General features: G+C 50.7%; 4 protein-coding genes across 4 annotated transcripts; 3 read left to right on the forward strand and 1 right to left on the reverse strand.

Annotated features, from left to right (window-relative positions):
- Positions 1-711: 711 nt before the first annotated feature.
- On the reverse strand, positions 712-9,276 carry CSUI_001205 (class v superfamily protein). The gene is made up of 7 exons (XM_068061411.1): positions 7,445-9,276; positions 5,705-6,168; positions 4,842-5,030; positions 4,240-4,352; positions 3,422-3,560; positions 2,684-2,782; positions 712-2,402 (listed from the first exon to the last, which is right to left on the reverse strand). The coding sequence occupies exons 1-7, from the start codon at positions 8,368-8,370 to the stop codon at positions 2,224-2,226; spliced, it is 2,109 nt and encodes a 702-aa protein (XP_067926613.1). The 5' UTR covers positions 8,371-9,276; the 3' UTR covers positions 712-2,223.
- Positions 9,277-9,397: 121 nt separating this feature from the next.
- Positions 9,398-10,378, forward strand: CSUI_001206 (uncharacterized protein). The gene has a single exon (XM_068061412.1). The coding sequence runs from the start codon at positions 9,698-9,700 to the stop codon at positions 10,028-10,030; it is 333 nt and encodes a 110-aa protein (XP_067926614.1). The 5' UTR covers positions 9,398-9,697; the 3' UTR covers positions 10,031-10,378.
- A 1,964-nt stretch (positions 10,379-12,342) lies between these two features.
- On the forward strand, positions 12,343-17,860 carry CSUI_001207 (aaa family protein; the record flags this gene model as incomplete). The annotated part of the gene is made up of 7 exons (XM_068061413.1): positions 12,343-12,806; positions 13,907-14,190; positions 14,450-14,654; positions 15,042-15,653; positions 16,183-16,475; positions 16,870-17,106; positions 17,585-17,860. The coding sequence occupies exons 1-7, from the start codon at positions 12,347-12,349 to the stop codon at positions 17,858-17,860; spliced, it is 2,367 nt and encodes a 788-aa protein (XP_067926615.1). The 5' UTR covers positions 12,343-12,346.
- Positions 17,861-18,995: 1,135 nt separating this feature from the next.
- CSUI_001208 (protein transport protein sec61 subunit beta) lies at positions 18,996-20,715 on the forward strand. Its single transcript, XM_068061414.1, has 4 exons — positions 18,996-19,383; positions 19,742-19,812; positions 20,174-20,296; positions 20,591-20,715. Exons 1-4 carry the CDS (start codon positions 19,378-19,380, stop codon positions 20,691-20,693), a joined length of 303 nt encoding a protein of 100 aa, XP_067926616.1. The 5' UTR covers positions 18,996-19,377; the 3' UTR covers positions 20,694-20,715.
- Positions 20,716-20,763: the final 48 nt, after the last annotated feature.

The raw sequence follows: 20,763 nt of genomic DNA on the forward strand, positions 1-20,763 counted from the left end.
GACACGGGACTAGCGAAGCGGGCCAAGCCGAGGAGGGCCACCCGCCTCAAGAGGTGTAGCATGTTAATAACGTCTGCAACGTTCCCGCAAGGGCGCAGATATTCTTCTTACGTGGGGAGACGTTACGAAACTTATTGACTCAGTGAAGCCAAGATTTTCCTTATGCTTTGGTTTAAGCTAAGAAGTGCGGCTCGGTGGTGTGAGGTGCGGAGAAACAAGACGTATAGAGTTCGTGGTGTGTGTAGCAGGTTGAAGAAGCATGTGACCAGCACCTGGGACAGGGCCGATAGCTTTTAGAGAGTGTTCATTCCTTGAGGCTACGATATGAAGAGTGCGGCTGACAAGAGAAGGGTGAACGTTCGTCCGTGCTCTACGGTGTCGCCTGAACGTAGCCGTAGCGTGAAAAACGCCCGGAAACGACAGATCGCATCTCGTCGCACGAGGCCAGCCATCGCCTCGAGCGAGAGAGGAGCTCGGGTCGTAGTTCTAAGTGTGTCAGAGGAAATCGCTTCTTCGTCTAGCTTCACTGCGACTCGGTTAGGTTGGCAAGGCGGTCGGGCCGTTGTAGCAAGCCGGAGGACTGCAGACCCGCGTGGTGTCGCGACTGCTAGGCGCGGGGCAGCACACACACGTCTACGCAAGCTCGCCTTACTGTATATATATAAGCTCCCTGTACACCGAGATATGTACAGACCGTAACTGGAGTGAGAAGATCCGAAGAATTCTTATGTATACTTTTTGAAAGCGAAGTTGCTGCGCACACAAGGGACGACAGGCGCTAAGGCGTGATGTCTCTCGCATGCATATCTCTAGCGGTGGATGCCATCAGCAAATCCAGAGCGAAAAACCACCAGAAAGTTCTACGCATAAAATCAATTTTATCGAAGAAAAGAGGGAAAAAAATTCTCAAGGCGATGCCTTCCTTCGTTTCGAGCACCATCCCTCCTTTTCCTTGTCTCTCTTCTCAAAATCACAAGCGTTTACAGTCTCTCTCTCTCCTATTTTGCGGAGTACGAACAATACCCAGCATTGGTGGATGAGGAAGAGAGAAATTCAACACGGACAGAAGGTAGAGGTCTCAGAAGCAGAAGAAGAAAAAAGACATTTATTTCTTCCCTACAAGGTCACACACTCCGCTGAAAAAGAATGCCCCATGTACTACTCCTTTCGTATTACTTGACCTTACACCTTTTGAACCCTCGCCCTCCGCCCCAGAGTGGTCGGCTGACGTACGAGGATTGCCCGAGAAAAACACCCCTCTTTTCTTCCTCTTCTTGAGAGAGTCGAACTTTCCTTGTAGAAGCGAAAGAGATCTCCAAATATCTTAAGACATAGATACATACAGAGAACGAAGTCCAACATAAGAAACCTCACTCCCTCCCTGTTGTTCTAAGCGAAAATCCAAGACAATGATGATGTTGAAGAGGACAACTCCGTTGATGAGGCATCTACCTAACAGAAAGGAGAGAAAGAATCTCATCTTTTCCTTCCCTTTCTCTGCATTACTCCCGTATATTCCATCGATTCAACGTCATCATCCTACATGCACTTTCAGCTTCAACTCTCGGTTCTCCCTTTCCCATCCTTCTTTCGATCTCCACCTATCTCACTAAGACCCATCAATCTGCTCTCTCAAAAGGCGGGGGTACCGAGTATAGATGGATACACACCGAAAACACAGATGAAAATTCAAGACAGCGCAAGAAACATGCATGTCCACTTCATGTCCTTCAGCAGCTAGAAGGATTAAAAAGAGAAAAAGCCATGTACCAAAGGAGACTTCATAGCAACGCAACTACGGAGAAGATGAAAAAGAAGAAAAGACAAAGTGCCTCTCTCCTCGACATCTCCTCAAATTCTTTACTCGATGGAGAACAAAAACAAAACCTGAAATGTTCGCTTCAGCATTTCTTATCTCTAACAGAAGATGAAGAACTGCATGCGAGTTAACCCGTACACCGATGCAGAGGACACCGAGTAGACCACCACGGAACCTAATATAGATGCTATACAGATGTATTCCAAAGATGAATACATAAACTCTTTGTATAGCATATGTACGAGAATGTACACCTACATATATATATATATAGATATGTCCAAATGAATGGTGTCCCTACGAAGCCATCACTTGCTGGCGGTAAACGGATGCTGAGAATGATACATCCAGTCGCATATACAAATACACGTTGACACACATATCACTATCTGTCTGTACATGACTTATGTCCATATAAAGCCATCACTTCCTTCTGTTTCATCGCTAGGGGATACACCTGAGGCGATAGCACGTCTCTTGGTCATTTCAAGTTCATAGAGAGGAGAAAGTTCACGTAGACGATGAATTTGCTTTACAAGTCTCTGTGCGCAGTGCCGGACTTCTTCTTCCGTTGTGAATCTCCCTGAGACATTAAAAGACACAAAGTTCACCCGTATCTTTCACCATCGTTCCATAAGACCACGGGACTGAATGAAAATCGCAGGAAGTCTCTATGTCTTCTCAACTAGTGGAAAGGGTGAATGAGAACAGAAGACAGACAGAAAGGAAGGCTCAGAGATACACCGAAGAAAGAATGCAATGCTGTAAATACACCACGCGGAAAGAGAGAGAGAGCAAGTAGATAGATGAGAGAGTCGAAAAAGGGAGGAGGGGAAGAAGACAAGACAGAAGACAACAACATACCAAATCCGAATCGAAGAGAAGTATGGGCAACTTCTTCACCCACACCAAGAGCTCGAAGGACATACGACGGCTCCAATGATGCGCTCGTGCACGCGCTGCCTAAACATCAAAAGAAAGGAAGAATGTTGAAGACAGAGAGAAAGTTGCACAGAAAAGAAAGATAGAGAAAAATCCAGAAACTTGCATAAAGAGGGAAGACAACGGAAGAGTTCAAGAAGAAGAAAGAGGCTGGAAAGAGACAACTCACAGGCAGAAAGACTCCTTCTTATCGACCCCACTCAAACACAACGGAACGAAAGAAAATTACGAGCTACTGTCCAGTCTAGTGCATACACGAGATAGATACGCATGCACTTTCGACTTCTCTATAGAGACCTTTGATGGAGAGAGATGAAAGAACTCCCAGTGTCTGATGCGGAATGAAGCAACCCTTCACCTCCCACAGACTGAACAGGAATGAACAAGATGAGACGCACGGAGATCGATATGTATACTTATGTATAAGTACATGAATATAGACACCTCTCTATGCTTACGTAGAGACACAACAGACTTGCTTGGCCACTGTAAGTCTTCAAACTCGAAGAAGAGGCAAAGAAGACAGACGGAAGTGATTTATGTCGTTATCACTTCCTCATCACCGCCAACCCAGTGTATGTACACTCTCCCCATATACTAGGTGTGTGGGGCACTTCCACCTGTCTCTCGACGAAGAAAACCCTGTATGAATCATCTTACCTGAAGAAACCGCCACGTCTCGCACACTCATAATAAGAGATTCACCCTCTACAAAGGTGAAGGAGATGTTCAAGTTTCCTGGATATCTATGGGTCAGACTGCCGTTCACTTCGATATCAGGAACCTTCTCACGAACAATCTGCGCAGCATGGAGTCAAACAAGAGAACAAGAACACACACACAACATGTCAAGCAACTCTGTAATTGAGAGAGAAATATAAAGAGAGATCGACGTTCCGAAGCTCTCTAGATTCAGTGTCTTGCATACGAGGAAAATGCTTGGTGCGATGTGAATCGAGTTCCAACATACAGCTAGCCCTGCCTGGATGAGTATCTAGAGAGATAGCTTCAACCTAGAGTGTCCTTAGTATGAGGGAATGCATGGCTAGAGAAGATAGGAAACAAAGGAAAAACAGGAAGAAGGGATGACAAGGGAGAATGATCAATAGGGAAAAGCAGAAGGGTCTCGCGTATATACAATCCTTTCAGCTCAAAAGAATACAAACGGCAGATAGATAGATAGATAGTGAGGCAGAGCTTCAAGTATGTAATAGATATATCTCTATGCATCTGTATCTATATCCACCTACATCTGTGACTACCGTTATAGATGGATGGTCTATCTCCACGTGTCTTCTGACATTTAGATATATATATATACCACCGCTACAGTGAGATAGAATTACCAACTTCTATATGAAAAGGAAGCTCACAGTCTCGGTGCTAGAATTGAAGAAACCCTAAGGATACGACGGATTACCAAGAAGTCGTGAAGAACTCTTCACGCACACACCATCTTGTCTGTAATCTTTCCTTACGTCGAGAAGAAGGTTAGAGAGACGCGAAACATGACGTGAATCGTTCTCCATCTCATTCAGAGCGAGCTCACACGCAGCTCCCAAGCCTACACAAAGAGGCGTCGCTAAAGTCCCTGAAGTTGCAGACAAAACACGGAGAATTGAAACAAACAAGAAAGAGAATTGACTTCTACTGATTCGAGAGAATGAATAAACACGAGAAGGGAAAGCAGAAAGAGAGAAGAATAAATAAAGAGAAAGAGATCACGACCAAGCTGCTCAGCAATGAAACTCCTGCTTAGATACTATTGCCTTAGGGACGACGTCTTTCACGGAACAGATGCATCATGGTCAAGGATTCTCGCTGGAGGGAGTATCTTCATACAGAGAAATAAATACCACAAGATAGATAGACAGATAGATAGATATAGTAGAGCGACAAGGACTGCTGCACAAGGACAGATTGAGGTCAACACCTTTCTCGTAGAAGCAAAAGGAAGTTGAAGAACCTTGGCGTGTATGTAGCTACGCTGGAACTCTGTCTACAAATGTTTCTGCTTTCTCTTTGCAAGGATTGTAGGGAGTTCTTTCTGTTGATCTCAGAAAAGTTTCTCATCACTTACCACTTCTAAGACCTCGCTCCTGTCCTCCCCCGTCGATGATCGGCTGTAGGCGTACACGAGGTTTATGTGCACGTACAAAGAGAGCTCCAATACCTTTGGGGCCGTAGATTTTATGTCCCGAGACAGAGAGAAGATCAACGCCTAGCTTATCTACATCTATAGGAACCTTCCCTGTGCTCTGTGCTGCATCTGTTGGAAAGACGTTCACCACAAAAGACACAATTTCTTTCCGTCGACTGAGGTAAAAAAAAAAACAGAACGAGAAGGAACTCTTATTTGGATCCATCTCTCTTGTGAAGATGGAGAGATACACAAGAAAAATTCCAGATTCCAGATGAAAGGAACAAGACGGTGAGGGAAATCTTTTTCTTGTACTTCTTTCACCATTTCAGAGTACTCAGATTTCCTTCCCATCCGTCTCCTGCCTCTTCACATTGCATGCCGACACCAGGACGATGAAGACTTTCTCTACACACGTAAATGTATATATATATATATATGCATATATATATATATATATATATCACAGCGTGTACACAAATCTATAGACTCTCGTCTACCTATGTCTGACCATAAACATTCATGTAAAACAGCCTAGGGACTCCAACCATGCACGGTTATACACAAGCATCCATCACGTCGCATATCCAGAAACGCCTACACTACACACACGCTCGCAGCAACTGCATATATCTCTAACATTGTTTGTAAAGATGTCTAGATATCGGCGGATACCGAGGAACGTATACAGGAGATCGGATAGATACAGGAGAATCCGAAGAAACGTCGACACTGACTTGGATGTACGACAGACAATAAAGTGAAGACGATAGACGAGAGATGTCTTTCTTTGTTCCTCTTACCTGTATGAAAGAGGACATCGTGCTTCCTGCAGATATCTCCGATGGCTTGAAGATCTTGCATGACTCCAATTTCATTATTGACATGCATCACAGAGACAAGTAGTGTATCGGGTCGTATAGCCGATTCAAGCTCGGCTAAATCTACTAAACCATCCGATTTAACCGGGAGAAAGGTGACTTCACAGCCATCTAGACCATTCGTCTCCTTATGCCTTAGCTGGAGCATACGGCAGCACTGCAACGCGCATTTATGTTCCAGCTGAGTTGTGATGATATGACGACGAGGTCTTGCCTGGCAATCCTTATTCTTCGGATTCTTATTGAACTGTACCGGGAAATTTTGTTTGCAGTAGTAGTGAACGGCTCCTTTGATCGCTAGGTTATTACTCTCCGTAGCTCCTGATGTGAAAATGATTTCTCTTGCTCGATTTGGTGGAAGCCCTAGGACCGATGCCACCTGTTGTCTGCAGAGAAAATTATTCAGAGACACCACCACGGGACGAAAAGAACCTGGCAGAAGAGATGCAAAGAGACGCGTATGCATATATATGCAGATATACCCAGTGTATAGTCAAGTTGATGTAACTACACCTATATACGTTTATGACTGAGATGAGAGAAATGATGGGATCTACACAGGTACACGTAGACGTGCATACAAGTATATATATATATATACATATATATATATATATATGAGGCATGTATACGGGTACGTATGCAGAGACACTCGGTCCAATCACACAGATATATATGCATACAGGACATATATACGTATATACAGCATACATACAGAAATATATGTCTTGACAGACGGACACTTGAAGACTTCAGAAATGTAGCATGACGACCGCCGGGTGAATCAGCTAGACTTCTGAGGACAACTTCGAGTGAAAGCCGACAAACTAGACATATATATGAGGAGGGATTTCCGCCTTTCTTGAGGAATGTCTATCCCATCATCTCATCATCAGAGAATGAGAAAAGCGTATGAGCTCATCAATCGACTTGCTCACAATCGACCCTTTCTAAGATTTACGACCACAGTGAATCCCTTCGCACTACTAGTAGTAAGTCACGACGATGACGTGAAGCTAAGAAACTCTTCACTGTCTTTTTCAACGGCTAGCTGAGTGCTTTACATGCGTTAGGTGTATCCGTGCTGAAGGTGTTACAAAGGATCCTACATACCGTGGATCCGGAAAGAAAGAACACTTCTTTGTATCGACTGAGAAAGCTCATCCCTCATCTACTACATGCGCGTATAGCCGGAGAATTCTTATTATCAGCCACTTCATAGCTTGGAGGTACGAAAAGCACGAGGAAAGATATGAAGCGAGAAAAGAAAGGTGTGAGAGTTGAAGCAGTTTCCGAGCCTTCCTTCCTCCTTCATATCATCTGTGAAAGAAAGAAGATCTGACGATGTGGAAAAGGAAAGAAAGTCCCTTAACTACGTGTAGAGGAAATATCTGCGCTTTCTGTGCTTTCTTTCTTCAGTACAGCGGCTGTGAGTATCACTACTAACACTAGATTTTATGTGTATCTACCCAGATCTCCGACAACATCAAATAGATCGAATGAAGAGTTGATAGGAGCCCGCTAAAAAGACAGAAGAACGGGAAAAAAAAAGAACTCTGAGAGAGAGAGATGACAAATCTGCAGCTTCCTTTTCGACAAGCAAGACTGGTAAGATTAGAGCACTCGTCAGGAGATGATTTACTGAGATGTTTCTTTGTTTACCTTGCATGCTCGACAGCTGCGCCAGCTTCCCAACCAAGAGAGTGAGAACTTGAATGAGGGTTTCCGAATTTCTCATACATGAAGGGCAGCATCGCATCTGTGACTCTAGGATCGACAACTGTCGTCGCTTGATAGTCAAGATACACAGGACGCGGACCGACGTGTCCTTTCTGTGGAAAGAAATCTTCTTCTTCTTTTCCCTGACTCTGTGCTTCTTCTTGTTGTGGCTGTGTCCCTGGTTTCTCTCTTGATTCGGAAGAAGAAAAAAGAGTCGATGCTGTCTCCACGTCCTTTGAGCTGCAGGAAGCCGACGTCGACTGTGTAGTATAGGAGGAAACCTTCTGACTATTGTAGGGACCAGAAAGGGCCGGGATAGAAGAAACAAGACGTCCGGGGGTGAAACTAGGAGACGAGAGAAGAGCCGCTGGAAGTCTGCTTGAGTCTCGGGCCAAAGAAGAACTACGAGAAGAGAAAGAAGAGGAGAAAGGACAAGTGCCAACTGGAGGTAGTCCCTTAGGTTGTGCGGCGATGGTGACGGATGGTAGAGAAAAAAGGACTGGAGACGTCCACAGAGAGGACGGACATTCCTGGTGAGAAGAAAGTGAAGTACGTTGTGTGCCCTGTTTCTGCTGTGACCTTTTGTTCACAAAATCAAGGGCAGCTACAGACGCACAAGGGACAGAGATGATATCCTCCTTTGACGAGTGACTTTCAGCTTGAGAGAGAGCCCGCCTCCGGACAGACACCTGTCCTCCACTCCCACGGATGCAGGAGTGACGAGAAGAGAACGCCCTGGCGGAGGAGCCAGGTAGATTACAGACACCACGGCAAAAAAGACAAGCAGACAATGGAAAAAGACGGAAGAGGGAGAGCCCACGAGTGGGACCTAGACAACTCCCGCACGGGAGTGCAACAGATCTCCGCATTCTGCTCAGTCTAAAAACACGAAATGCACATGGGGCTAGTGAGAAATTCTGCTTGACGAACGCGAAAGGAGGAAACGCAAGAGCGCGGACCCGTACTGAAGGGCAAATGAGGATGAGAGGGAGTAGGAGACGAAAGCAATCTTTGTGTACAGAAGACAAAGTGCAATCGACGAGATCAGACCTCTCAACAGCACCCACTCAACCAAGCCATGAACCAGCCAAAAAGATCGCTCTTTTAAACGCCCGGATGGACGACAATCTTCCAAGATGCGGGAGGGGAGCTCCCTGAAAAACCCAGCCCCCGTTAAAAAGACACGAAGGAGTATCACAGAGGAGTACCAGTACGTGGAATCGACAAATACCACTACGTGGAACTCGTCAAATCTCTTTTCTGTACAAGAGCGCACGCTGCACCCACGGCCCGCTTTGTCCAGGAGAGACGCCAGGGGGACGTTCAGTACCGAACGACAGCTGCTGGATTTATGTAGAGGACTCTCAAGCGCACACTGAGAGCTCGCTTGCCAGCCTCTCACTGTTACGCAGGTCGAAACTACTCGCTCGTTTTCTGAACCACGCTCTGTTGGAACGGCACCGCGAGAATAGTCGTCAATAAGAGCCAATCGGTCCTAAACAACCAGGAAGTTGTAGGCACTCTAGCAGCGGGAAATAAGAACAGAGCTCTCTGCTCCGGTTTTGTCACTCTTTTAGCACACTCGTCGACGGTCGGCCTGCAGGGACTGGAGCATCGACCTGGTCTAACTGAGACTTCCCTCGTACACATGTCACCGCTTTTGTCGAGAACGGCCCGGCCACTTCTTCGGTGATCGGACGTCCCGTGAAGAGTTTCCGGTCTTCGGGGAATCGGATAGAGCCACTGATCTCAACCTACACAGATGACTCCTGGTAAGTAGACTTACCAGCTAATCAGTACACTCCCGCACCCGCTTTGAAGCGCACAACCGTTACCACGCATGCGCCATGCGTGGCCCCGAAGGCATGAATGACGCCAGCTGAAGTTCCGTGCGCTGTGTGTTACAAACCTGTCATGCATCCGGCCGAACTCCGCAGTTAAGGAGAGCTGTCGTTTTGTCGTGTGCTGTCAGTCTTCGAGGAATCACAGCTCTCTGCACGGCGCACTCCGGGAAGCTGCACGTGTGGAGAGTGTCAGAGAAGGGAAACTTTCAGAGCCGTCTGTGTTGAGCGCCGCCTACCAAGTGTTCTGTCTGGAAATCGGCTGAGCTTTCATCACAACCCGTCGCGTGTCCCGGCTTGCATGAGCTGAGATCCTGTGAGCACGGTTTCACCTTGCACAAAAACGCCGTCCACAATGCCTTTCCTTTGGCGTGAACGCGCATACTGCGCCCCGGTTCCTTCGGCCTTCACCGGCCGCCAGCGACATGACGGGGGTGCATCTTCGTCGTCGGCAACTGGTGTACGTGAACCATTGCTCAAATCGAACAGCGAATGTCTCTCAGTCTTTTCTGGAATGCCTCAAGGACTGCTTGGACACATGACGAGCGTGACTACAGGCGGATCAGACATCTTCTTTTTACCGAAGCCATCAAACCTTCTGAAGTTCGCTCTTCCGATCCTTGTATTCATGCCTAATCTGACTATTTTCACAAAGGCATGGCCATTCTTCGCCCACCGAAGCGCTTAAGAGACTCATGCCTTTTCGCTTCGATGACTGAAGGAGAAGGCCTGGAGCGGATTCGGCCTGCAAGGTGCGATCTTCTAGAGCACTGCTGATCGTCTTTTTGCTCGACCGCTTTCTATCACGCCAGACTCACCTCAACGTCATACGAAAAGGAGCGCTTCTGCCTTCATGCAAGCAAGACAATGTGAAGAACAGACCTTTCCGGGTCACCTTGGGAACAGCCGGCTTCGCGAGTGTTACGCATCTGCTGTAAGAATCTGCTGTTGATGCATCGCCTGGGTTGGCGATATCGCGGGGGAGCGGGTAATTCTCGCTTTCGAGACAGCGCCGAGAAAAAGACTGCCAGGGCTTGTGTGTGACTTCATGTACGCTGCGTTTCCCGTTAGTTTGATGCCATTGTAGCGCGACCCTGTCACCGCAGACTCTTCTGTAACAATGCTGTGTTAAGCTATTGTCCTTTTCTGAAAGCGAGACTGGTAGTGTACCTCTGGCTGGCCACACCACCGGCGCAGACCGTAGTGGAGCCTGAGCAGCCCGAGGTGAGGTGTAGCTGTTTCCGTAGTTGCAGTTCATTCTAGAAGCCGGGGAAGAGAAGGACTGACCCCGCTGTTGGCTGCTCAGCAAGGGCAGTCCCGCTGGGGGACCGGGACCACCGTCCACTTCACCTTAGACCATCAGTAATAAGGCAGCTGTCTCAGAGGTGCTGGGCACACTCTCTTTTGTTCAGAAAGTCAGAGTTTTAAAGCTGTCTGGGAGCACGAGTAACGCGAGGAGCAAAGGTCCGGGTGGCTCCCACCAGAAGCTGCCCATCGTATGCTGTTTGGGCGCAGCGAGGCTCGAGGCTGTTCTGGCTTCCCTAGTGTCTCCTTGGGCCGGGGCCCAGTTGTTTACGATGGTGCCTACCAGTGTATCGACAATGGTACAGCGCTGACAACACGCTCCGAGCACGGTACTCGCGTACTTCGACGCGGGCTAATGCAGATCTTACGCACGTCTTCCTAGCGGGGTAGCAGCGATGTTGCAGTTAGCAAGCTTCTGCAAACAGCGCTCGTTAAAAGAGCGCAGGACTCGACTGACAGTTTTTTTGACCTGTAGACGCTCTGCTTGTCGTGTTGAGGCCCGTAAAACGTGCTGGACTGGCTGCTGCCCATCGGAGTGAGCAAATTGCACACGTGCCTCGCTGGTGAAGGTTGTTTCCAAGAAGATGGTCCGAAAGACGCCCAGCGTGCTGTACTTCGGAGAAAACCCGTCACCAAGTCGGGTAGCCTCGCAGTCCGCTTCCCTCTCGTCAGCTGCCTGCGAGGCTATTGCTGCTATGGTCCCGACCGGAGCGGAAGTAACTCGTGCTTCAGTATTCTGAAACAACCGTCCAAGCCCGAGCTTTATTGCGCAGGTGCTGAACTGAGCTTTTGTGCGAGTGCGTATGTGTCTGCTGTCGCCTGTGTTCCTCTGGAGAATATTGTACTACACTTTGTTTTGCGTTAATATCCACAATGGGGACGGCGGTGAATAATACGGAGACGGCTGAGTCGGAAATGCAACTAACAACGTGCAGGAAAAGTGAATGCCGCCACATCCGGTATTGTTTCACTGGCTTCACTCTATGCATCGGCTGAAGGCCGAAAATGAGAAAGAATGCTCAGCACTCAGATGCCTGCTTTTGGACCCTCACCACGGAGGACAACGCTTGAAAGGGCTTTCGCCTCCCTAGTGGGGAAACGAGTACACGCTGCTGCATGCAGGCCCACGATCACCCAGTCTCGCAGGTTCGCTGTCGGGGAGCGCGTTCTGAAGAGCCCGGACCGGTTAGCTCCTTGATCTGAAGAAGATCCACACCCAGCACTCTAGACAGCAGGCCGACACTTCGCCTCCCGGATATGTGTGAACCTGGCGACGAACGCAGAACCTTCATTGGGGGCAGTGTTTTCAGTGAAGGAGGTCCGCGCATGCGACTGTCAGGCGGCGAGCTCAGATCGACTCCGAGTTTACTTCACGGGGCACCCTCCTTAAACCAAGAGTAGTGAGAGAGAGGGACGTCTCTGAACGGCTTTGAATAAACCGGGCTTCTGGCCCTGTGTGTTGCTGGGGGAGTTTTGTAGCTGCAGGTCTTTCCGGTGATTCCCTGCAGACAAAAACAGAACTCGCCTTCGCGAGGGAGACAGTAGACTGACAATGCTTCCGATTGCCACGCAACTGGAAGAAGGTGGCAGAGGATACGATAGTGGAGTATGAATCTGGAGCCGTGCTAGGGTTGCGGTTTCCGTTTGACGGTCATGAGTCTCCCGTCTCATTTTCACTTGTCACTCCCACCCAAGCAACATGTCGCACCAGACATATAATGACAAGTGGGCTCGTGCGGTGGAAGATCTTAAGGAACTGCTCCAGCTTGAGCAAGACTGCTCGCAACTACCAGGAACGTCGCAAGAGGCAGCAATTTTCAATCCGAAAGTGACACGGTTGTATGTACGATATGTCTTGGCGACAAACGAGATCGAGGAGTGCCATCACCATGTCACGCAGCCGCAGAAGCGACTGCACATCCGCAAGTTGTTGGACGGACTTTTACGGAGGATCCTGGAGTTAAAGAAATTGGTCATTGATACTAGTCCCCGCGAGGGTTGTCCTCATCTGTACATCACAGATGTTTTATCGTATTTGGACGTTACACCGGAGCAGGCGCTGCTTCGGTTACCCCGGTACTTGAGAGATGACCCCGCCATCGCGGATACACTGGACGTGAAGATGCAGAAGCTCAAGTACTGGGCAGCAACTCTTCGAGGTTCGCTACAGAGCTGCGCGGTCCGTAGTGGAGGGCACTGATGTCCGGGCACGCGTTTATTCAAGCGAAACAGCGGGTTCCATTCAGTATTGCCTGATTATGAATGCAGTACCTACTGTTACTAAAATATTGAATTGGCTTGGCACAACACGAGTTGTCATAACACTTGGGGACCTTCTCAAGGATGAGTGCTAGTGACACGATCGCACTTTTTCGCTAGCTGATAACACTGTGCGGGAAGACGTGAGATTCACACTCGACCCTTCACACCACTGTAGCTTCGCTTCTTCAGGTCGTCGTGGGGGCTGTAGTCTATACGCTATAGGCGCCGGCCACCTATGTGTTTTTCTACAACTCGTACTGACCCGAGAGCCACGGGGTGAAAACCGTGGGCTGCGCCAAGTTCGGGCTCAAGCACTTCGGCAGCCAGGTGCTAGCAGCAATCGGGGACTGGATTCGGATACAGAGGGGAAACGCGTGCCGACCGCTTTCGGTTTTCCTTTCTGCTTTTCAGAAGAGCAGCAGCTGGTCTTCGACAACCTCAAATCCCCGGCAAGGGTAGCTCCGGAACTGAGCCGGGAAGAGGCCAGGGCGCTGATCCTTCGTCATGAGAGGGGCAGAGCAAGTATCAGGCGTCTTCAACTCCTGAGCTCCATCCGGAGAAGGAGAGAAAAGGAAGCCTCCTTCGCCGAAGAAGGTCAGCGCTGTCGACGAAGTTCCCTATGTTCTTTTTCTTTGTTAGCGTGTACGCTTCGCGTCGTGGCCGCCCAACCACTACGTACACGGCACCTCGCCCACTTGGTCTCCACGCGGCAACGTCCACGTAGCGGTGTGAGTGGGTAGGCACTACTCCGGAGACTCGGCCATGATGGCAGCCTACAGTGCGGGTTCTCCCATTACTTCAGCAGCAGATAGAGCTAGGCTATCATTGTTACTACGATACAAAGCCCCTCTGTTATCACGAGGCGATTACACGAAAGTGGTTACACCGCCGTGGTACATTTCTTGTGCCGTCCGTACTCCCGTCGTGTACTTCGAACCTCGTTTCCCTTGCGTGCCTTTCTTCTGACCTTTCCAAGCCCACGGTGTGTGCTGTTCAGCTGATCCGTTCAGGGAGTGTAGTGCAGCTACAACAATCCAAGCAGCCTGGCGGGGTCATGTGGCTAGGAGCCGAGTGTTGCTCGAAAGGCAAGCCGACCTGAAATTCTGGGGCCTCGACTTCGACGAGTGCGGCGACGGCAGTTCAGACGCGGAGGACAAGCACTTCCTGGACCAGATTTTGAAGAGACGGAAGATCTTCCAAATTGAGGCAGCCAAAGCACATCACGATGCTCAGCAGTCACAGCTTGAGTGGTTGAGAAACAACGTCGCTTGCGAGATGCTGGTACGTAGCTCTCGACGTGAGCGTCCCTCGGGTAGCCCCATCAAACAGACAGTGTCCGTGCGAGTGGGGGTGTGTCGTTCGAGTGGTGCGGGAGCAGCACTGGCTGTCTTGCCTTTCCCAAGGAAATAGGCTCCACCCCAGGGACCTCAAGTTTTCTTCAGAACTCTACTGTCACGAGGCCAACTCTGCAGCCTCTCAAATCTGGGTGCAAGACCAGTGCCTGTCTTCTATGGTACGCTTACGCTGAGCGTTCATGCAGCGGACGCGAGTGGATGAAGGCCGGGAGTGGATGCTTGAATTTAGGAGGCAAGTCGGTGCCCTTCCGAGTTCTGTCGAAGATCGCATGAAGGACTTCGACGGCGTGCCGCCCCCTCCACCGGACGGGCGACCGTACAAAATTGGCGTCCCTGGAGCAGATAAGAAGCCAGCGCCGAAAGCGAAGTCAAAGCCTGAGCCCCCGAAAAGTGAGATACTAATTCTCAGCACTCAGGCTTCCCTCTCAAGCGGCCTAACTAATCCGGTGTCTAGGCGCCCCTTCTTACAGAGAAGTCTCCTGTAGACATCCGACCCCCCGGTTCCCTATTGTTGTGATCCCAAAGTCGCAGAAGTGTCTTTCCCTGGAGTTTCAATCCCTGGTTCTCACGTGAATTGCAGGTCGGACTGCAACCTGTGAGAAGGGCTCTAGCCCCTGACCCGCACGCATACTTCTGACTCGCCCGCGTATTTTCTGCCTCCCCGCGTATTTTCGATCGCGGCTTCCGTCACTCCGTCCAGAAGGACGAATCAAAAGGGACCGCCCTCGAAAGGGCCTCGTGACCTCCCAGAAGTAACTGCGCTGCGTGGAACTGCAGAGGACGGAAAAGACAAGAAGAAGCCTAAAGAGCCGGAACCTCCATCGGAGCCAGCGCGGACACTGGTTGACGACCTGTCAGACATCATCGAAGAGTTTGAGAAAGTTTGGGCCCGGTTCAAGTGTCGTCCCGAAGAGGAGCAACAACCAGACGAGGCCTTGACACGAGAGAGTTTGATGCCCCAAGTCGACGCCGAGGTCTCCGAGAGGGTGGAAGAGATACTTAAACAAGAGCTAACCCGTCTTCGCCAGCAACTGGATTACATCAAGGAAAAACCAGCCAAAAAGAAGAAGGGAGGCCAGAAGAAGAAGAAGGGGAAGGAAAAAAAAGTAAAATGCTGCAACGCAATGAGCCTGGTCGGCCCTGCCGAAGATATCTTCCCGGATCTGGTGAAGGACGGCATTCTCAAAGCGATCGAGCCAGCCACTCTCGATGACCTGCGTGGAAGCTTTCCTCTTACTCCGCTACCGACAACTGATTTTGTCCCGCCGCCCACGATGTGGCACATCAAACAATATCTCGTTGAACAGATTATCTTGCCCTTGGCCGTAACAGAAATCAGACAACAAACTCGCTTCCCTGCCAAATCTCTCCTACTCTATGGACCGCCAGGTATGACAAGTACTCGTTGACGATAACCTGCCTTGCAGAGGAGTTGAGCGGAAGATAGCACTCGTTGCCGGTGTCTCTGGGAATGGTTCCGGAGGGGCCACTGACTACTAGTAGGCTGGCTGTAGCCCGCGACTACTTCTTTCTACCTGTATACATAGCGGCTTCAGAACCCCTATGCGTAACTTTAAGGGAGTGAAGAATTTTTTACACCGGCCAAAAGCTGTTCTTGGCGCAAGGGAACAAATAGGCCGGCGACCAGCTTTATGTAACCTGCAAGTCGCTCGCGCTCCTCTGTGAGGCCCTCAGACAAGGGGCGCCTCTGTCTTTGAGAAGCTCAGCTGGTACGCTTCGGAGCAATCTCTCGAGTTTTTCGTCGGCCGTCGGAAGAGTGTGCGGCAAACTTTGCTACCACGCACAAGCTGGAGGTCTTCGTGCAGATACTCTCCGACACTGGGCAATCTTCATAAGATCTCAGCGCACGAATCTGGCACTCGCTGATCTTTCACGTGCTTGCCCTACTGGGAAACAGGATCAGGGAAGTCTCTCATCGCGCGAATCATTGCGACCGAGGCGGGAGCCATGTTCTACGACCTGTCACCGTCTGTGACTGAGAACATATACAAGCACCCGAAAACAGGGGCTTCTCTGATGATCCATAAAACGTTCCTTTCGGCCCAAGAGAACGCTCCCGCGGTCATTTACATTGACAACGTCGACGAAGTGTTCATGCCGAAGAAGCCCCCAAAGAAAAAGGGAAGTGCTCTCGAAAACCCTTCCACCGCGTGGAGGATTCGCGACACGCTTAAAGCTCATCTCAATCTGGTAAGAGATGGAGGGACTTTCAGGGCATCCGAAGCCGTCCAACAGGGAAAAGAAAAGCTGCCTCTCGGTCCCCCACGGTTTGCTAGAAGTGGGCAGCTGGGTATCGCTGAATCTCACTTCCGCTATCCCCCGGAAGGGCGGTTTTCCTGGGACGCGCGCCTCCAGATGGGCTAGGAAAAAATCACGGAGGTGACTGCAGCCTGGCCGGCAGCAACAGTGTCATGCGGATTAGAAGGGTGTATCTCGTCTTCGCTTTAGAGGTAGGCTTTTTGTTTCGAGGAACTGACCCGGGGAGATATAGTCTGCTGCTGGAGTCCCCGGACGGGCACCGTGTCTTCATCTCTCCGAAGTGCCGCACACCGGTAGTCAGCACAGCTGTTACACGTGTTCCCAGATTAAAAAAGCGGGAGGGCCTCTAAGTGCCTCCGACCGGATTCTGCTCGTGGGCTGCACGTCAAGGCCCTGTTCAGACCGTCTCGATCAGAAAGGCATGAGCGACTTTTTTGAGCACAAGCTGTGGATTAACTTTCCCGACTACGAGTCGAGGCGGGTCCTCTGGCAGACTTATCTACGAAAGAAAAGTGTATCAATCCCTACGCTCGACACCGCCAAGCTCTCCGTCTTGGCAGAGGTGAGTCGTGTTTCTTGAAAACAACTATGGTTTTCCAGTGGGGAATGACATGACCAGGTGCTGTGAAGGTGCTTGCTCCAGAAAGGGAGCCACAGGCCGAGCAGGGGGGCCGTCAACTTCCGAAAAATGAAATACTCGCAAAGACGCAGCTGGAGTCACGGGCGTCTGCGGCAAGACGAGACAACTCCGTTCGGAGTCTGGGGTAGACCGGTAGCTCTTGCGGAGGTATTTGAGTGGAGCGGCCGGCAGGCAGGAGAGCTGGATCTGCTGGCAGCGGATAAACAGTACTGAGGCGCGCAGCTGTTAGCTTTCGGCCTGTCTGAGCAGTCCCATCTAGCCTGGACCTCCGATGTCGTTCTGGGATAGAAGCTCTTGCTGGTCCCAGTCCCTCAGATACACCTTGCCTGCGCGCGCGGGTTCAAGATCGACAAGTGAAGAAGTATCCCAAGGGAAGACATGTGCTGTTCAATGCGTTTAGATGACTGATGGTTACACCGCAGGAGCACTGGAGACCGCAACCGACTACGTCTTATCTGACCCACGGGTGGCACGGCTTCCAGGAGAGCCATTGGAACCGAGGGAATTTACTAAAGCGTTATCACGGCTTCCCTACTGCTGGCCCGAAGAGTGGCTTAAGTTCCGAAACTTCGACTTCGTTGCGACTGGCGAGAGGGACAGAGTCGCAGCTCGTAAAGCGAAGGCGGAAGCGGAGCGTGCGGCCGCGGAGAAGGCCAAGAAAAATAAGCGCAAGTAGCCTGTTGTGAGAGCCCAGGTTCTCTCTCCGTCACTCCGCTGGCAGCACCAGTTCCCTGTGGAGTGCCATGGGCACGACTGGCGTTTTCCGCCTGACCCAGAAGGCGTGTAGCGCGCAGTCACTGTCTCCCAGACTGCCTTGTCACCTTGCTGCGGAGCAAGCTGTACGACAACCCACCGCATCCGGAATGGTATATGTTTCTCGTGGAGGCCCTTGAGAAACTGCTACCAATTCTTCTAATTTCCAGGAGGGGCGGAAACTCTAGTGGCTGCCCACCATTCTGTGTGCCGGTGACGAACCCCTTCCAGGGGAGTGGGCTTTCGGCTATGGTCTGCAAGCCGTGCAGAACCGTTAGGATGTAAATAGAAGATATGTAATACTATTAGAACACAACCTACAAAAGGAAGTACAAAATGTAAAACGAAGAAACGTTTTAAGGTAACATCAGAGACATAAACCTAGTAATCAAGGTACTAAGGGATTGGGGTGATGACGGGTTTGATCTTCAGTAATAATGGCACTCCAACTGCGAACCGGCTACCGACGCCCGGCAGAGTTTGTTTCTTAACACTGGTCCGGAGCTCACCAGATTCTGCTCGGGCCGCGGTGCTCCTCTAGGCACATCGGTCCACACTGCGCGTTAGAATGGCATGGCTCGGCGACGCGTCCATGGTACCCAGTGTTAGAGCAGAGTGTAACCAGGGCAAGGCGTCGTACGCCAAGGTTTGTCCAGCTGCCAGGTTTGTCGGAGACTGAAGCCGCTACCGCGGTGTCGACTTCCGAGCGTTGTAGTGCCAGGAATATACAACCCTAATTGTTGAGCCCTGTGTAACGCAGTATCTGAGGGAAAAACGGGGTAGTGGATGTCGGCGGATATCCAGAGCTGTCCCGCTGCCCCGCTTTCAATCTTCCCGTCCAGTGAACCTACTCCAGACAGCCGAAGCCACCTTCGCCTAGAAGAAAAAACCAAAAACTCCGGGACTGACCCCCGCTCCAATGCTCCCACACCGTACCTTCCGGGTGTACCTTCCGCAGTTTCCCGGTATTATCCCGTGCTTACCCGTCCCGCGGGTGCAGCGATAAAAGCAAACCCCCTTGCAGCTTGGAGTGCAACCGCTATCCGAGCAAACCTTCCGAACAGGATTCCATCGGCGGATGTTCTTCAGTTGACTTCGGCCGGGTCAGTATCACACTGCATGCGCAAACAGAGGCCAAGCGTGTACGCTGGCTTGACCATCTGACGGGCGGCGTACAGGCTTCGCGCTTCCAGTCTGTTCAGACCACCGTGCAGCGCCGCAGCTGAGTTCCCCAGGCCGGTGACCATTGTTTTTTGTACCCGAGTGTCGTCGTCTCATCGTGTTTCCTCTTTGCCTCGTCTTTCTTCCGACGCGGCAGTTTGCAATCACGTGTTGTGGGCCTTCGGCACGATAGGCCGGTTGTGAGCATTGCGTTTTGTCAGGCGACCCGCCCCTGTTGCACTAAGAGGACACTCATCGGAGAAACTTCCGCCTCTCCAAATGGTGGTAGGTGTCGTCGTTAGTGCTTGTAACAAGGGCTAGAAAATTGGGCGCCGCTTAGGATGTCTGAGCCTTTTGCTTCAAAGTAGTGTCCCGTCTTGCGCATGCCGCAACGTGGAGGAGGGGGGGCGGGAGCCGGCCCGAGTTGCTTTTGCCTGCAGCGCCAGGACGTCTGTTAGAGTTTTTCTGCTCGCCTACGGGCAACGTTCCTTCTCTAACATTGTTTCTCGAGGCTGCTTTGGTTTGCGACCTTCAGGCATAGACACGTTGGTCTGCTGTCCGGGCTGCAGCCGCCTGCCCACTGAGATTTGCTTGGCGTCCGTCGGCGGAGTCATGTTTTTGCTGCTGCTGGCGTTGCTTTCAGGGAACGAATTCCGCCGCTTCTCAAAATTCCGCTGCGCAGCATGTTGGGGGCTCCCGCACCTCTGGTGTTAGGTAAGACGCCTCCACACTGTTAGTGTCTGGACCGTATGGTTGGTGTCCAGGGGCGTATGATCAGGCTGATGAGTGATTAATATCGTGCGTTGGCGACGGTAACCGCTGTACTTTACACTTTCCAAGTGACCGCGTGCAGTCACGAGTTGGCACGGGGCTTGATAACTGCCGGTTGGGGGACAACTTCACACGATCTCGTGAAGATAGTGATTATTGTTTCTCGCAGTCCAGGATGACTTGGTGGAGTTAAATTTGCGCTTCTACAACGAGAAGGGGGCGCTACTAGGCCTGTGTGGCGGTTTTGTTCTTTACGACACAGCCCTCAGGTGCTGTTGGTGGGAGAACTTGTCTTTGTTTCCAGACGCAGAGTGGCGAGCAGCTCTGGGACTTCTAGCAGCACTAGCGCTCCTCGAACACGTCCAGCTGCGGCTGCGTCTCAGGGCATCCTTAAGTTCTACACTGAAGATGCGCCGGGGCTAAAGATGTAAGTCGCGGTTGCAGAACTATCGGACTTCGTTCCCCGTATTGCGTCTTGAAACCGGCGTTGCCACAGTCGCAACGCTTCTCTTCGGACAACAGGAAAAAGGTCTGCCCCAAAGTCGGCAAGGAATACACGCGTGTGAGAGTTGTTTTCACCCAGTCGTGGTAGCGCGATACGTCTGCGGACTGCATCTCTGTCTGAGTCCATCATGTCGAAAGAGTCGGTCGCCTTTCGCTTTTCATGCATGGTGGAGTAGGACAATACGCGGCGCTCATTTGTATGCTCTCCGTTTTTCAGCGGCCCCCAGACCGTCTTGGTGATGACGCTGTGCTTTATGGCGTCAGTCGTGCTGCTCCACATCGTCGGCAAATTCCGCCAGTCTTACGGAGGTGACAGCTAAACACGCGGAAGCATGCTCGCTCTCAGGCCCCATGAGTGGGTGCTCTTCGTTGCTCCTTTGGGGCAAGGAG

The sequence above is a fragment of the Cystoisospora suis genome (genome assembly GCF_002600585.1).
Source record: "Cystoisospora suis strain Wien I chromosome Unknown contig_477, whole genome shotgun sequence".
NCBI lineage: Eukaryota > Apicomplexa > Conoidasida > Eucoccidiorida > Sarcocystidae > Cystoisospora > Cystoisospora suis.

What these genes read in the sequence shown, in the direction of transcription:
- CSUI_001208 (XM_068061414.1), top strand. An exon ending in TCCCGCACCTCTGGTGTTAG is followed by an intron (nt 19,813 to 20,173) that starts GTAAGACGCCTC and finishes CTTTGTTTCCAG; the next exon opens with ACGCAGAGTGGCGAGCAGCT. An exon ending in GATGCGCCGGGGCTAAAGAT is followed by an intron (nt 20,297 to 20,590) that starts GTAAGTCGCGGT and finishes TCCGTTTTTCAG; the next exon opens with CGGCCCCCAGACCGTCTTGG.
- CSUI_001206 (XM_068061412.1), top strand. Translation starts at nt 9,698, where the DNA reads ATGCCTTTCCTTTGGCGTGAACGCGCATACTGCGCCCCGGTTCCTTCG.
- CSUI_001205 (XM_068061411.1), bottom strand. Translation starts at nt 8,370, where the DNA reads ATGCGGAGATCTGTTGCACTCCCGTGCGGGAGTTGTCTAGGTCCCACT. An exon ending in GCAGCTGTCGAGCATGCAAG is followed by an intron (nt 6,169 to 7,444) that starts GTAAACAAAGAA and finishes TTTTCTCTGCAG; the next exon opens with ACAACAGGTGGCATCGGTCC. An exon ending in GGAGCGAGGTCTTAGAAGTG is followed by an intron (nt 4,353 to 4,841) that starts GTAAGTGATGAG and finishes CTGCAACTTCAG; the next exon opens with GGACTTTAGCGACGCCTCTT.